Here is a 16,587-nt window from a genome sequence, read left to right as displayed (position 1 = left end):
TTTTCAGTTTGAGAGCATCATTTCAGCTCCTTCGCGTGCTCAGATTTTTTCTCCTCATGCTCACATTTTGTGCTCGCATTTAAATGTCTGCTGCTTTCTTTCTAAATGTGTGCTCAAACTCAAACATCACATGGCTGTGCTCACATTTCTCCTTCTTGCACACAAACATTTTGCTCGCATTCAAATGTGAGTGCACTCAGATCTGAGCGCGCAGACATTGGCTCTGAGCGCGCACAGGGCACATTTGAATGCAAGCTAAATGTTTGTGTGCAAGAAGGAGAAATGTGAGCACAGCCATGTGATTGTTGAGTTTGAGCACATTTTGAAAGAAAGCAGCAGACATTGAAGTGCGAGCACAAAATGTGAGCATGAGGAGAAAAAATCTGAGCACACGAAGGAGCTGAAATCATGCTCTCAAACTGAAAATCTATGCACTTGATTAAAGAGGATAATTCTTCCATATAGACCCTTTCAGAGAGTATAAACAAAGACAGGTGTTACCAAGGATACTAATTAAGGCTCCATTCCATTTAGTGTACCAGAGCGTTTTCTAATGAGCCACACCTGTCTTTGTTTATACTCTCTGAAACGGTCTATAGAGACAGACAGACAGGTAGAGAGACAGACAGACAGGTAGAGAGACAGACAGGTAGAGAGACAGACAGACAGGTTACCTGGATGATGCGGGGCCGCGGCTGTGGCTGGTTGTCGGGGTCGTCCAGGACTTTGACCGGTCCGTCGTTAACGATGCTTCCTCCAAGGAACACCTGGACAGACACACAGGTAGACAGACAGGTGAGACAAGACAGACAGACAGGTGAGCTGTCTCACTCAATTTTCAATTTCAATTTGCTTTATTGGCATGACTGTGATATACAATATTGCCAAAGTATTGGGACAGCAGAGTTAAAACAAATACATACATAGTTAATTAATTAGTAATAATATAGAATAAATAAGTAAAAAAATAAATAAACAAAATTAAAATTAAAAAAAAATCTCCACCTGCTCAGCATCACACCCACCTGGCCGACCAATCGTGGCTTCCTCCTGTCGGTGATGTCATACTGCCTGACGTCCCCGTGCAGCCAGTTACTGAAGTAGAGGAAACGGTCGTCCAATGAGATCAGGATGTCTGTGATCAGCCCTGAACAGGTGACACACAGAGGTCAGAGGTCAGAGGTCACATAGATACTGACTAGATGCTGCGTTCTGCTTCTCAGCGTACGTCAACACGGCGGCCATCTTGGTCAGGGGTTTCTGACCATAGACATATAAACGTCTGACCAGCAGTCAGACCAGTTTGCCCGCTGGAATATTTGTTTTTACTCGCGGCATTCGAGTTCAAAATATCAAACTCACGTGAAATATTTGCGAAGGCGCCATTCGCGTCATTCGCGCAGCCAGCACAAATTCGCCGTCATTCGCATCTGTACATTGACTTCGTATGTAATCTCGTCGCGCGAAAAATTTGCCTCGCGCCCGGTGTGAACACACCGTAATGCAGTAACAGTGTGTTCACACCGGACGCGAAGCGAATTTTTCGCGCGATGAGATTACATACAAAGTCAATGCAAAGACACGAATAGACGTGAATTTGTGCCGGCGGCGCGAATCGCGGGTTTGGCGCGACGCAAATACGCCAATGCCGCAACGCGAATGCCGCGATGCGAATTCGCGCGAGTTAAAAAAATTCAACTTTGGCGAAATATTCGCGGGAAGCTGTTTCGGGACAGCCTATCAGAGCTTGTAGTTTGTGTCCTGCCGAGAGATCCCGGCACCGATCCTACCAAACAGGGAATCAAACTGGGCCCTGGTGAGCCTGAAACACCGCTGGAAGCGGCCGTCATCCCGGCGCAGCTCCTGGAGAGGGCGGTGAAACTCCCCCAGCTGTGTACCCCTCCGGATGATGTGACTGACCCAGACACGACGGCGTTTAGATTTCCGACGTATCTCAGACTTCCACAGCAAGTACAGTGACGCAATTGTAGTGATATCAGTCATGGTTGATGACAGAAAGAATGTTGTGGTAGCCCCTCCCCTTCTATTTTGGGCGAATATTCGCGAGTTGTTTACTCGCGCGAGTGACGCAAGGGGGAGGGACGAGGGACGCAAGGCGAAAATTCGCTTCACGTCCGGTGTGAACGCACCGTAAGTAGACACGGCTTCTCCTGGGGGTCATTCCTATGTTCCCACAGCCTTATGTTCCCACATTTCTAACTTTTGTTGTCACTGAAAATTAGGCCCTATGTTCCCACAGCCCTTTGGTCCCACCATTGGTTGGGTTTAGGCAATGAAGAAAAGAGTTGGTTAAGTTTAGTAAAAAGACCCTGTAGAGGCTAGACAGGCCAGATAGATAGAGTCCAGATAGGTAGAGAGAGTCCAGTGGGAACATAGAGCCTAATTTTGAGAACAATCTTAGAACTGTGGGAACATAAGGCTGTGGGAACATAGGGCTGTGGGAACATAAGGCTGTGGGAACATAGGCATGGACCCCTTCTCCTGTAGTAAGATGGCGGCCGCGTTGACGTATTCCACTGAGTAGAGCTGCCTGGGAACCAGCATCTAGTCAGTATATCCAGTCTATCTATGAGAGGTCAGAGGTCAGAGGTGAGACTCACCTGGCATCTCCGGTAAGGCCCAGCCCTCCACCTTCTTGTTGGGAACACTGATCACCTTCTCCTTGGCCCAGTCTCCTTCCTGACCAGAGAACACATGGTAATGAACACCACTGGACCAGGACATGAATGAATTAATGAATTAATGAATGAATGTTTATTTCGATCACAGCATCAAAATTTCTACAAAACAAATTCAAGTAACAAGTACTACCTATATAGCTGAAGGGAAATCTGAGTGAGCCTGTTTGAATGGGCCTGATGCAGCTGATAAAATGAGTAATAAATCTGCATCAACCGCCTACAGGCTGATGTTTATATTGACCAGATATAAACCAGACCAGAACCAGACCAGGACCAGGACCAGAACCAGCTGGGCTGCCCCTGACCAAAATGGGGCCCTACTTCTAATGAATGAATACTTTATTTCCGTGTCATGCCACCACTGTGGCCCATCCCATATGGGATTACAATCTATCTATACTTATACTAATATTAATAAAAAACTATTGCTAATTGCTATATATTATTACTATTATTGCCATTATTATCATCATCATTATTATTATAAAGGCTACAACTACAATCCTAATAAAACATACTAATTCAGTACCAAACAGACTGATATTTCAAAATGTAGCTACATTCAAATGTAGTTCCTTCTGTCAACTGAAGTATCAAATACACTCATTTCTATCAATATTTATCTCTAATATCTCCTCCAAAGCTGCCTGTCGTAGATTCAATTCACCAACAGGTGGCGACATTTTACATCCATTAAAATAACATTAGCCAAATCCTTGTGTGTTGATAAAATAGATTATAAACTTTAGCCGAAAATACGACCAACAACTGATAAATTTACCACTGCCTTTCAACAGAGGTGAAGACAAAGGTGTTAACAAGACATTTATTAAATGGTAAGGGCCGCTGGAAAACGACTTTCATCTCCAGACCACAGTCCACATCTAGACTCTAGCTAAAACTCAAAGTCTTTCCAAGAATATTTGTCTTATTTCTTGTCAAAATGTCTCAATTTTAGTCAAAACTAATCTCTTTCCACTTAAAATAAGACTCATCACCTAAACTCAATTTGCTTTATTGGCATGACTGTGATATACAATATTGCCAAAGCATTGGGACAGCAGAGTTAAAGCAGAAGTAAGTGATCCGGTGGTTCTGTCTAACTTCCTGTCAGCAGATGGAGTTAGCAGCCCCCGCCCTCGTCCCTACGTCACCACATTCAGGCGCATCCCTTGGCTGCACACACAGAGAGGACTGCCCCTTTATGCCGTTCTCTCTCCTCATTGGATAAAGGTTGTAGGATACAAGGAAAGTTTTCTCCTGGGCTCAGAGCAGAGCAGAGTGACTGTCAGACCCGTGTTTCAGACCAAACACTCTATAGAAGTGATTGCTGTCGGAAGATACAACTATTTAAGACTTAGATTAACACAAACATTCACCTTACTTCTGCTTTAAAACAAATACATACATAGTTAATTAATTAGGCCAACAGGTGGCGACATTTTACATCCATTAAAATAACATAAGCCAAATCCTTGTGTGTTGATAAATTAGATAATAAACTTTAGCCGAAAATACGACCAACAACTGATAAATTTACCACTGCCTTTCAACAGAGGTGAAGACAAAGGTGTTAACAAGACATTTATTAAATGGTAAGGGCCGCTGGAAAACGACTTTCATCTCCAGACCACAGTCCACATCTAAAACTCAAAGTCTTTCCAAGAATATTTGTCTTATTTCTTGTCAAAATGTCTCAATTTTAGTCAAAACTAATCTCTTTCCACTTAAAATAAGACTCATCACCTAAAAATTAACATGTTTTTAGATCATTTTCACTTATTTCAAACAAATTTTCACTTGAAATAAGTAGAAAAATCTGCCAGTGAGAGGAAGTTTTTTGTGCTTGTAATAAGAAAGAAAAACTTGCTCCACTATCAGATTTTTCTACTTATTTCAAGTGAAAATCTGCTTGAAAGAAGTAAAAAGTGTCTAAAAACAAGCTGCTTTTAATGTGATGAGTCTTGTTTTAAGTAGAATGAGATTAGTTTTGACTAGAAATAAGACAAATATTCTTGGTAAGATTTTGCGTTTTTGCAGTGAACCTAGATCTTTGAGGTACTGACCGGGGTTCTGTAGAACCTGAAGACGGTGGAGGGCAGGGCACAGCCCACGTAGCCCTCGGCGGCGTTGGGGTCGTGGAGGAACCGGACCTCCAGAGGAATCTTCCCCTCCTCTCCGAGGTCCAGAGTCTGAAGCTTCCTGTGGGTCGTCCAGTCCCACACGTGGATACGGCTGCCGTAGTGGCCTGAAACCACAACCAGAATCACAACCACAACCACAATACAACACAATACAACCACAACCACAACCACAACCACAACCACAACCACAATACAACACAATACAACCACAACCACAACCACAACCAGAACCTGGATCACTGTGGAGACTAACTGAGTCAAACTGATTCACCGTCTGTACCCGGTCTCTGAGTCCCGACCTTGGACCCTTGAACCGAGAAGTTTATTTACTTCAAGCAAGTCAAGAGTTGATATTCCTGTGTTTATGACACCTAATTCGGAGTATTAGGGCTACATTGGCAAATAAAAAAAATCACAAACTTATTCTCGTAAATTTACGACTTTATTCTCTCAAATTTACGACTTAATTCTCGTCATGTTATGACTTTATTCTCGTAAATGTACGACTTTATTCTCTCAAATTTACGACTTAATTCTCGTAATGTTATCACTTTTTTCTCGTAGGAAATGTACGACTTTATTCTCGTAAATTCACAACTTTTTTCTCGTAAATGTACAACTTTATTCTCAATGTTGTGACTTTATTCTCGTAATGTTATGACTTTTTTCTCGTAGGAAATGTACGACTTTAGGGGCCGTGTCCACCAGACGCGTTTTCAGCGCTCTGGGCGTCTATTTTACATTCAAACCCTATTGAGTTGGGCGCTCACAGCGCTCAGCGCCCTCGGCGGTAAAACGCCCTGGGCGCTTGCTTCTTTTTGTCGCGGCGCTCAGAGCGCTTCGAGTTGAAATCTGTTCAACTTTTAGAACAGCGCTGCGCTCGTCAATGTCACTTTTCCCCGCACTGACCAATCAGAACCAAGAAGGGGCGGGACATACGTTACCGACAGCAACACAACCGGAGACGTGGCTCGGTTTATATCATGACCCACACTTGTGTTGAAGGTAGGCCGACCTCAGGGTCCATGTCAAAAGCTGCCGCTAATGCTGTTGTGTATTTCTGACACTCCTTGTAGTGTTTACATTAAACAAGGCCAGAACACGGAAGTGTCAGAGGACTCGTTTTGTAACCTAGCAACAGCGGCATTCTGACGAGGGAGAGAGAGAGCGCTAAGCGCTGGGAAAGCAGCGCTGAGAGCGCTGTCAGAGCTGAAAGCGCGTCTGGTGGACACGGCCCCTTATTCTTGAAGTCTGTGTTTCTTTGGGTTTTTTTTTCTCAATATGGCCCTAATACTCTGTCGTACTATGTAGCCTAAATATTAGCATTTTAGCTCAATAGACCCAGACCCAGACCCAGGACCAGACCCAGAACCAGAAGCAGAAGGCCTGACTCACCCTCCATGACGTGGGCGAGGTCGAAGCCGCCGTCCAGAGCCTTCGGCGCCCCCCACTCCGAGCTGATCATCACGTTCTGCCGGGGCTGGTACCAGAAGTCGTAGCCGAACGGCGCCGCCTCGCCCGGGTGCTCCCAGTTCCCCACCACCTCGAATGTCTCACCGTCCAGCAGCGCGAACCCACCTGATTGGACGACAGCAGAGTGAGACACTGGTGGTGACACCGTCGCTATGGCAACAATCAGCAGTGATATGTGGATTGTGGGTCCGAGGTTCAATCCTCAAGGTCGCTTTACTTTGAAAGGGTCAGAAAGTCCTGTTAACATGGGGGAGTCCACGAGGGGGGAGGAGTTAAGGTCCAAAAGTGGGAGGAGTCATGGGTGAGAAGGGGAGGAGTTAAGGTCCAAAAGGGGGAGGAGTCAGGGGCCAGAAGGGGAGGAGTTAAGGTCCAGAAGGGGGAGGAGTCAGGGGCAAGAAAGGTGTTAAGGTCCAGAAGGGGGAGGAGTCAGGGGCAAGAAGGGTGTTAAGGTCCAGAAGGGGGAGGAGTCAGAGGCAAGAACGGGAGGAGTTAAGGTCCAAAAGGGGGAGGAGTCAGGGGAGAGAAGGGGAGGAGTTAAGGTCCAGAAGGGGGAGGAGTCAGGGGCGAGAAGGGGGAGGAGTTAAGGTCCAAAAGGGGGAGGAGTCAGGGGCAAGGAGGGGAGGAGTTAAGGTCCAAAAGGGGGAGGAGTCAGTGGCGAGAAGGGGAGGGGTTAAGGTCCAAAAGGAGGAGGAGTCAGTGGCGAGAAGGGGAGGAGTTAAGGTCCAAAAGGGGGAGGGGTCAGGGGCGAGAAGGGGGAGGAGTTAAGGTCCAAAAGGGGGAGGGGTCAGGGGAGAGAAGGGGAGGAGTAAAGTGCCAGAAGGGGGAGGAGTCAGGGGCGAGAAGGGGGAGGAGTTAAGGTCCAAAAGGGGGAGGAGTCAGGGGAGAGAAGGGGAGGAGTTAAGGTCCAAAAGGGGGAGGGGTCAGGGGCGAGAAGGGGGAGGAGTTAAGGTCCAGAAGGGGGAGGAGTCAGGGGCGAGAAGGGGAGGAGTTAAGGTCCAGAAGGGGGAGGAGTCAGGGGCAAGGAGGGGAGGAGTTAAGGTCCAAAAGGAGGAGGAGTCAGTGGTGAGAAGGGGAGGAGTTAAGGTCCAAAAGGGGGAGGAGTCATGGGCAAGAAGGGGAGGAGTTAAGGTCCAAAAGGGGGAGGAGTCAGTCCAGAAGGGGGAGGAGTCAGGGGCGAGAAGGGGAGGGGTTAAGGCCCAGAAGGGGGAGGAGTCAGGGGCGAGAAGGGGAGGAGTTAAGGTCCAGAAGGGGGAGGAGTCAGGGGCGAGAAGGGGAGGAGTTAAGGTCCAGAAGGGGGAGGAGTCAGGGGCGAGAAGTTAAGGTCCAAAAGGGGGAGGAGTCAGGGGCAAGAAGGGGAGGAGTTAATGTCCAAAAGGGGGAGGAGTCATGGGCAAGAAGGGGAGGAGTTAAGGTCCAGAAGGGGGAGGAGTCAGGGGCGAGAAGGGGAGGGGTTAAGGCCCAGAAGGGGGAGGAGTCAGGGGCGAGAAGGGGAGGAATTAAGGTCCAGAAGGGGGAGGAGTCAGGGGCGAGAAGTTAAGGTCCAAAAGGGGGAGGAGTCAGGGGCAAGAAGGGGAGGAGTTAATGTCCAAAAGGGGGAGGAGTCAGTCCAGAAGGGGGAGGAGTCAGGGGCGAGAAGGGGAGGAGTTAATGTCCAAAAGGGGGAGGAGTCAGGGGAAGAAGGGGAGGAGTTCATGTCCAAAAGGGGGAGGAGTTAAGGCCCAGAAGGGGGCGGAGTCAGATGCGAGACAGTGTGACGGGTGGATGGTCAGATGTTCAAAATGCACGACATTTCTGCTTATTGTGCGTGTAATCTGTCAATTAAAATCAACAAGTATCTGCAACGCTGCTGCATCCCATCCTCCACCTGACATGCAGCACATTCTGCTCAACACACCTACCGTCACTCCACCAGAAGATACATGGACGTATTTTAAATTATTTTAAAATACTTTTTTTTTTTTTTTTACTAAAACTGACTAAAACTGACTAAAACCTTTTTCAGTTTTCGTCGACTAAAACTAGACTAAAACTATCACATATAGAAATGACTAAAATTGACTAAAACTAATAAGTATTTTCGTCAAAAAGACTAAGACTAAATCTAAAATGCCTGCCAAAAACAACACTGATGCGAGAAGGGGAGGGGTTAAGGTCCAAAAGAAGGAGGAGTTAAGGTCCAAAAGGAGGAGGGGTTAAGGTCCAAAAGGGGGCGGAGCCGTCACCTTTGCCGTTGCCGGCCGGGTCGCCCATGCAACTGATCATGATCTGACCGCTGGCCAGACAGTGAGACGTGTGAGGGTTGGCAAGGTTACACCTCCAGAACAGGTCGATGGGCTCCACCATCTGAGGATGACATCATCATCATCATCATCATCATCATCATCATCATCATCATCATCATCATCATCACCATCATCTTCATCATCATCATCTTCATCACCCCCCTCAACTCAACTCAACTCAAACTCAAAAGTACTTTATTATTCCGTTAGGAACTTCGTTGCGGAAGGACATCAAAAGTGCAGGTGCAAAACAACAATCCACACATACATACCACAGCCATACCCAACACAATAATAATACATATTCCTACAACCACACATAGTACAAGTACTCGCAGCAAAGGTTAAAAACAAAGGACACATACAAGTATAAAAATTTGTTAAAAAAAACAAGTTAATTAGAAAGGAAAAAGTTCTGATGGGAGTTAAGTGTTTAGAAGTCGGATTGAGGTGGGGATGAAACTGGATGATGCTCTCTTTGTCCGGAGTGGGAGTGACCTGTATCTGCGTGCTGATGGTAGTAGGCTGTAGTTGCTGTGTAGTGTGTGTGTTGTGTCTGTGGCGATCTGTGTGCCTTTTTTCTTGACCTGAATGTTGTAGATGTTGATGAGTGGCTCCTGTTCCTGACCTATGATTTTATTGCTGAGTTTGACTATTTTGTTTAGACTGTTTCGGTGGGTGATGCTGAGTGAACCAAACCAGGCTGTGATGTTGAAAGTGAGGATGGATTCGATGAAACATTTATAGAAAGCAGAGAGTATTGATTGATGAACCTGGAGTTTGCGAAGTTTACGGAGAAAAAAGAGACGTTGCTGACATTTAGAAAAAATATGTTCACTGTGTAGTTGGAATGTGAGTTTGTAGTCCATTATTGTGCCGAGGTATTTGTATGATTCCACCCTTTCTATTATTTCAGTGTTAACAGAGAGTGTGGAAGTGAAGTGTCCGTGGCGGAAGTCAATGACCATTTCTTTGGTTTTTGAGGTGTTTAAGTCCAGGCAATTGTCTCTACACCACAGAGCAAAAGAGTCCAGTTCATTTTGTAACAGTCCGTCTGTGTTGGTGGTGTCCATGATAACAGTGTCATCTGAGTATTTGATGTATGTTATTCCCAGGGTTGAGCTTCTGCAGTTGTCTGTGTACAGTGTGAAAAGTAATGGAGAGATGACCGAGCCTTGAGGGGATCCAGTGGAAATTGTCCGTGGTGCACTGAGGTGGCCATTCACCCTGACCCTCTGGGGTCTGTTTGTCAAAAAGGAGAGGACCCAGAGGATCAGGTGGGGATCAATGTTCATCTGGAGCAGTTTACGTCCCATCAGGTGTGGTTGCAAGGTGTTAAATGCACTGGAAAAATCCACAAAGACCAGCCTGACAAGGGACTTAGGTTTTTCCAGATGGGTGATGGTCTCATGTAGCAGGGTCAGCACTGCGTCATCCACACCCCTGTGCCGTCGATATGCAAACTGCAGTGGGTCAGTAAACCCACTAACATCAGCCTGCAGCTGGGTCAGAACAAGCTTCTCAAAGCTTTTCATAACCAGCGAAGTCAGAGCAACAGGTCGATAGTCGTTGTTGTTTGTGGGGTTGCTCTTTTTCTCGACAGGGCAGATGATGGATGACTTCCAGACAGAGGGGATGGAGTGCTCAGCCAGGGAACGGTTGAACAGTGAGCAGAGGACCCCGGCCAGATTCTGTTTGTGCTTCACCGATGCTTCCAAACAAATCTGTAATTAATTAATCAAACGGGAGCAGAGTAATTGGTCCTCGGTGAACAGGAGCTCTGAGGGACCGGAGCTCATAGACGTTCACTGGCTGTAGAATAAAACCTCACTGTGTTGTAGATTCTCTACATGTCCACCTACTTCATTTATTTTTCTGCTCTTACGTATATGTTTTTGTTTTTTAATAGTACTTATCTTATAATGACCATGAAATATCGTTGTAACACAAGATGTGCTGTGCTCTGCTTGTTATGTGATCTTTTGTTCTATGTGTTTGTTCTCTGTCTTTCTCTTTTTTCTTTATTTTATTGTTAATACACAGTACGTCTGTAGTCGAAACAGACCGATCAGATCTGTCTTGGTGTCGTACGTCAACAATATTAACCTACATCTTGTGTTAGCTTTCTGCTTCCATCTATGAAGTTTTAAATCAGCTGTAAAACACACTAAAACAATTATTTATCATCCCATTTGTTTCTCATCTCTTGGTTACATTGTTGGACTTCCTTATCCATGAAAAGGCTGGTTTTACACTTATGATTTCAGTTTGAACTCTCATTATTGTTCTTATCGTTATAACCGTGTCAAAATTGACCCTAACACCACAAATGTCATAATTTAAACCAGAGCATTTTAGAAATTTGCTTAGAATTTTACCACTTCTTCCTAGAAATGTTTGAACGTATTTGGAGAAATTGTACCATTTTTTCCCCAGAAATTTCTCTACAATATTTCCAAGAATTCACGCCACTGGCCCTAATTTGAATGTACAAAGTCAAACAAATATTTGTGTATTTCTGGTGTTTTGTCCAATGGGGTTCCGTGGTCTAATTTGTGTCAGTTTAGGGTCTTTGATGTAAAACAGTTTGAGAACCACCGGTCTAGGCAACTAATCAGAGTTGGTCATCAGTGCCTGTAGAGTAAAGACAGTCATATTATAGGATACATGCGATCAGCTGAGTGTGTGATTGGTGGAGGGGCTGCGGGGGGGCGGGACCTTGTGAATGCGCGGCGCCCGCGGGTCGGTGCCGACGTCGACCACGTAGACTCTGGAGGAGATGAGCGAGGGCAGGATGAGGCGGTTCCTCTTCTTGGAGGCGTCGCCGAAGCAGCTGCTGCAGGCGTTCCAGCCCGAGTGGTGCAGCTCGTCACGCAGGTTCGGCATCGGCAGCCGGTGGATCACCTGAGGGTTAGAGTTAGACAATACAGGTGAAAAACACATTTAAACTGACAGGAAACCTCACGAGTTTATTACTCACATTAAGACAGTTATTCTTCGTATTACAAGTTTTGTCAAGGTTTATGTTTAAATATGTAAATGAGGCAATATCTAATTAAATATGCACTAATTTGCATATATTTCCAGAACAGAAATTAGACTTGTAGTTCTTGAGACTGGTCTTGGTCTCAAGACCACTTTTTTGTCTTGTTTTGTAGCGGAAGCTCCTCTTCCCAGTTCATCCAAATTTGACGGACCAGGAAGAGGAGCTTTGAGAAGCTTCTGCTACAAAACAAGCTTGAAATATAGACTTATTTCATTTTTTTCGGGACAATTTCGCATTTCGGGGCTTCAATACAAGAGGGACATTACATACGAGCAGCATGGAGGTATTTGGATGTTTTTTGGTGTGTCTTTTTGTTATGAAGACAGTTGGTATCCATTAGCAACCGTTATATGGACATGCACTGCTACGCCGAGACCCCCTGTAACTCAGAGAAGCCACGGAGGACTCTGAAACTTCTCCCAGCCCTTAGTCCACATGAGGGGGAGTAATTTGAATTTTGGGTGAACTATCCCTTTAAAGTGTATGTTGTAGCGTTTCCGTGGTTACCTGGCAGTAGGTGGGGGATTGGGGGTCTATGTCCACCGTGGCCAGGTAGTCCGGCTTGAGGATGTCGGTGTTGCGGTAGATGCAGGGCAGGTAGACGATCTCCTCCCGAGGACCTGACGCACACAGGAGAGAGGGACGGTGTCTCCACGGCAACGACAACAACCGACCAATCACATCACAGTGTCTGACGTGGGTCACATGACACCACCGGGCGTCTGTGATGCTGATTCAGCAGCTACAGGAGCTAAAACCTCTGGATCTGTGTTTTTCAACCTTTTTTGAGCCACGGCACATTCTGTTCATTAAAAAATCTTGCAGCCCAACATTTACTAAAAATGTTACAAAAAGACACAGTAGCGTATTTAGCGTAGCGTCATTCTACCACTAGAATTCTTTTACCACTTTTTCTCATTATTTTTCTTACTTTTCTTTTCTTTTTTTTAATTTTACCACTTTTTCTAGATTAAAAAAAAAACTTTTTTTAGAATTTCTTTTACCACTTTTTCCTCATTATTTTTCTTTACTTTTTTTGAATGAATTTTGAGTTTTGGGTGAACTATCCCTTTAAAGAGACGTCAGGTCCTGTAACCTGGAGCCTGTTTGACACATCTCAGAGGAGGAACACGACTCGCCCGTGGCCTAGTGGGAAAGTAAAACACTTTTAATCCCTGAGAGACAAGCTGTCAGACAACACAACAGCTTTAATGGACCCAGAAACTGGATCAACGCCGTTTTAACTCGTTCTGTCCCGACACGTCCGGATTAACTCTGTGTGTGTGTGCCCCCATTAAAGCACATTCCTGCGTCATCCAGAGCAGAGGTTTTCAGCCACTGTGCTGCAGATAATTATCAGATTTAACTTGATTGATCCAAACTAGGGATGCACTTTTAGAATTTTCAGACCGAAATAAAAAAAAAGAATCGGTCAAAGTTTTCTCCTGGTTTTCCCTGTTAAAAGGGTTTTCCATGGAGTTTTTCCTCAGTGGATGTGAGGGTCTAAGGACAGAGGATGTTGTTATGTAAAGCCCTTTGAGACAAACTGGTGGTAAAAACGGGCTATACAAATAAAATTGCCTTGCCTTGCCTTATCGGTTAACGGTCAATCGTGAGCATCCCTAAGTCCAAACAAATATTATTTAGCTTTATTTTAAAAATAATTTGGTATTGTTGAGCATCTGTGTCTGTAATAGTAACTGGCAGAGTGGGCTAATTAAATACTCTCTTATGTCAGTGGGTGAAGTGACAGCAGCCTGCACAATGAAACTCAAACTAATTAAGAGACTAAATTTGTATTATATTTACTGTATTAGGTCAGTGGTTCTCTTTTTTACACCAAGGACCCTAAATTGACACAAATTAGACCATGGACTGCGATTGGGCAAAATTTTGAGGCAAACACCAGAAATACACAAATATTTGTTCTGAGACTGAAGAACGTTACTTTTTTAGTCAATGAACACTTTCAAATTATTGCCAGTGACGTGAATTTGTTGAAATGTTGTAGAGAAATTTCTGTTAAAAAGTGATACAATTTCTCCAAAAACATTTAAACATTTTCCAAAAAAAAAAAGGCAAAAATTCTCAAAAAAAAATAAAATAAAGCTTGTTTGTAGCGGAAGCTCCCAGTGTCTCAGCTACTGCTCTTCCTGGTCCGTCCAAATCTCGTGCGATTTGCATCGACACCCAGTTCACGGCTCCACAAATTGCGCGAGATTCCGGCAGAGCAACGCTGGGAGCTTCCGCTACAAACAAGCTTAAAATATAGACTTATTTAATTTTTTTCAGAACAATTTCTCATGTCGGGGCTTCAATACAAGAGGGACATTACAGACGAGCAGCATGGAGGTATTTGGATGTTTTTTGGTGTGTCTTTTTGGAGGAAGAAAAGTGAGCTTCGTTCTCAACCGTCATATGGACATGCACTGCTGCACGGGGCCCCGCTGTAACTATTTAAATGTATGTAAATTTCAATTTTGGGTGATCTATCCCTTTAAGTTTACCATGAGGTTCAGCTCCAACAGAACTCCTGCTGCTGCTCTCTGATCCTCTACACCGGAGTATTTACACACCATCACAGTGTGTAAATAGTAAATATCTTGTCTGATTCCTTTACTTGGTCAAGTCTCATTCTTTTTTCTTTCCCTTTTTCACTCTGAAACTGTAGAAAACTACAACAACACACTGATATTGATGAAAATATTGATAAAAAGAGTGTTTCATGTTTAACTTTAGGTCTCTAGGAGATCGTTTCATCTTCCACTGGATGAACTGTTCACACACACACACACTGCAAAAACTCAAAATCTTTCCAAGAATATCTGTCTTATTTCTTGTCAAAATGTCTAATTTCTAGTCAAAACTAATCTCTTTCCACTTAAAATAAGACTCATCACCTAAAAATTAACTTGTTTTTAGATCATTTTCACTTGTTTCAAACTAATTTTCACTTGAAATAAGTAGAAAAATCTGCCAGTGAAAGAAAGTTTTTTGTGCTTGTAATAAGAAAGAAAAACTTGCTCCACTATCAGATTTTTCTACTTATTCCAAGAGAAAAATCTGCTTGAAAGCAGTAAAAAGTGTCTAAAAACAAGCTGCTTTTAATGTGATGTGTCTTATTTTAAGTAGAATGAGATTAGTTTTGACTAGAAATAAGAGAAATATTCTTGGATAGATGTAGAGTTTTTGCAGTGCGTTAGGAAACAGGTTGTGATGTTATCTCATTCTGTATAAAGTTCTATAAAAATCAACATTAGTTACTTATTTACTACGTGACAGTTCAGTTCATTCACAATGAGCCGAGTCATCGCCGGCTGCTGAGTCATCGTGACTGTTCTGTCCAGACTCAACAGGACGGACAACTTTCATCTTTATCAATATATATATTTATACATTAACTCTTTCACGGCCGTTTTATAACTAATATCCACGTCGGCTGCAGACCAGACCAGACCGGTCTGACCGTCCTCAACTCTCACTCCACTGGTTTGTTGCACCATTCACATCTCTAGTTGTTTTCATTATTATTACAATTATGAATTTATTTATTATTGATGTCCAAAAGTTTCATTTTTGTGTACAAAGTGGAGTGCACACCCCCATCTGAAATACTTTCTCATGCCTTATACAACTACCAACACTGTGTACAGGGCCGTTGCTAGGAATTCTGGGCCCCCTTAAAGAATACTAAAGTGGGCCCCTCCCTCTAACTTTTACTTTTTTCCCCCCTTAGACTATGATGTATTATCATTTTTTATTTAGCCTTCTTTGTTTTGATGCTAATGCAGCATTACACTGCAAAAACTCAAGTATCTTCGCAAGAATATTTGTTTTATTTCTAGTCAAAATGTCATTTCTAGTCAAAACAAATCTCATTCTACTTAAAATAAGACTCATCACATAAAAAGTAGCTAGTTTTTAGACACTTTTTACTTCTTTCCAGCTGATTTTCACTTGAAATAACTAGAAAAATCTGATAGTGGAGCAAGTTTTGCACAAAAAACTTACTTTCACTGGCAGATTTTTCTACTTATTGTGAATTTAAGTGAAAATCTAATCTAATCTAAAAACAAGTTCATTTTAGGTGATGAGTCTTATTTTAAGTGGAAAGAGATTAGTTTTGACTAGAAATGAGACATTTGGACAAGAAATAAGACAAATATTCTTGGAAAGATGTAGAGTTTTTACAGTGTACTATGAGTATTAGTCAGGGTCTTACGCAGAATAAATCAGTCATACAAAGATTAGACTACTGGGGTTTTTTATGGGCCCCACTGGGCGCTGGGCCCCTAGAGTTATCATCACCTTTCTCCCCTAGACAACGGCCCTGACTGTGTATATCAGTTTATTCTATTCTTTATATATACAGCTCTGGAAAAGATAAAGAGAGCACTCCAAAATGTTGTTAATAAATCAGCTTCTCTACATGTGGCAGCCATCAATTCCAGTGTCTATTGAACTCCAACACAAACACCTCACTCTACTGAGCTGCTCACCTCAAACAAACCAGATTTAATGAGGAAGAAAGATTATAAATAAATACATTTAAAAAAACACTGTTGTGATTAAAAATTGGGATTATATAACATGTATATAGAAAACTTCCTTAATTCATAAGCTTCCATTTGAGTCCCAGATAGCCTTTCTACTAGCTACTGGAAAGCTACAGGCTGTCTCCAAACAATGCAACACCTGTTGTGAAAAACTCCATGTTAACTGGCCTGATCAGAAAACATTCTATTTCTGGTCTCCCCAAAGTGAACAGAGAGATAGAGAAGACCGTTGGCCACAGCAAGTGGGGCTTTGGAGATAGAAAGGCTATCTTGGACTCAAATGGAAGCTTATGAATTAAGGACATTTTCTATATACATGTTAGGCATAGATATTCTCCATAAAGTGCTGAAAAATAATAATTTTCATGAGAATTTGTCAGGCGA

The 16,587-nt window shown here is 43.6% G+C and overlaps 1 protein-coding gene across 2 annotated transcripts in view; it reads right to left on the bottom strand.

Annotated features, from left to right (window-relative positions):
• The window catches only part of selenbp1 (selenium binding protein 1), a 75,591-nt gene that overhangs the window by 51,343 nt on the left and 7,661 nt on the right, over positions 1-16,587 (bottom strand). For both annotated transcript variants that reach the window (XM_083989324.1, XM_083989323.1), the window contains exons 3-10: positions 12,155-12,267; positions 11,320-11,505; positions 8,542-8,662; positions 6,242-6,424; positions 4,769-4,950; positions 2,622-2,700; positions 1,026-1,147; positions 675-767 (exon numbers count right to left, since the gene is read on the bottom strand). In XM_083989324.1, coding sequence (XP_083845450.1) covers positions 675-767; positions 1,026-1,147; positions 2,622-2,700; positions 4,769-4,950; positions 6,242-6,424; positions 8,542-8,662; positions 11,320-11,505; positions 12,155-12,267 — 1,079 coding nt within the window. The remainder of the gene's footprint in view (positions 1-674; positions 768-1,025; positions 1,148-2,621; positions 2,701-4,768; positions 4,951-6,241; positions 6,425-8,541; positions 8,663-11,319; positions 11,506-12,154; positions 12,268-16,587) is intronic.

This window comes from Trachurus trachurus, assembly GCF_905171665.1.
Source record: "Trachurus trachurus genome assembly, chromosome: 16".
NCBI lineage: Eukaryota > Metazoa > Chordata > Actinopteri > Carangiformes > Carangidae > Trachurus > Trachurus trachurus.
Note: the sequence above shows the minus strand (reverse complement) of the source record. Positions and strands in the feature narration are given on the sequence as shown.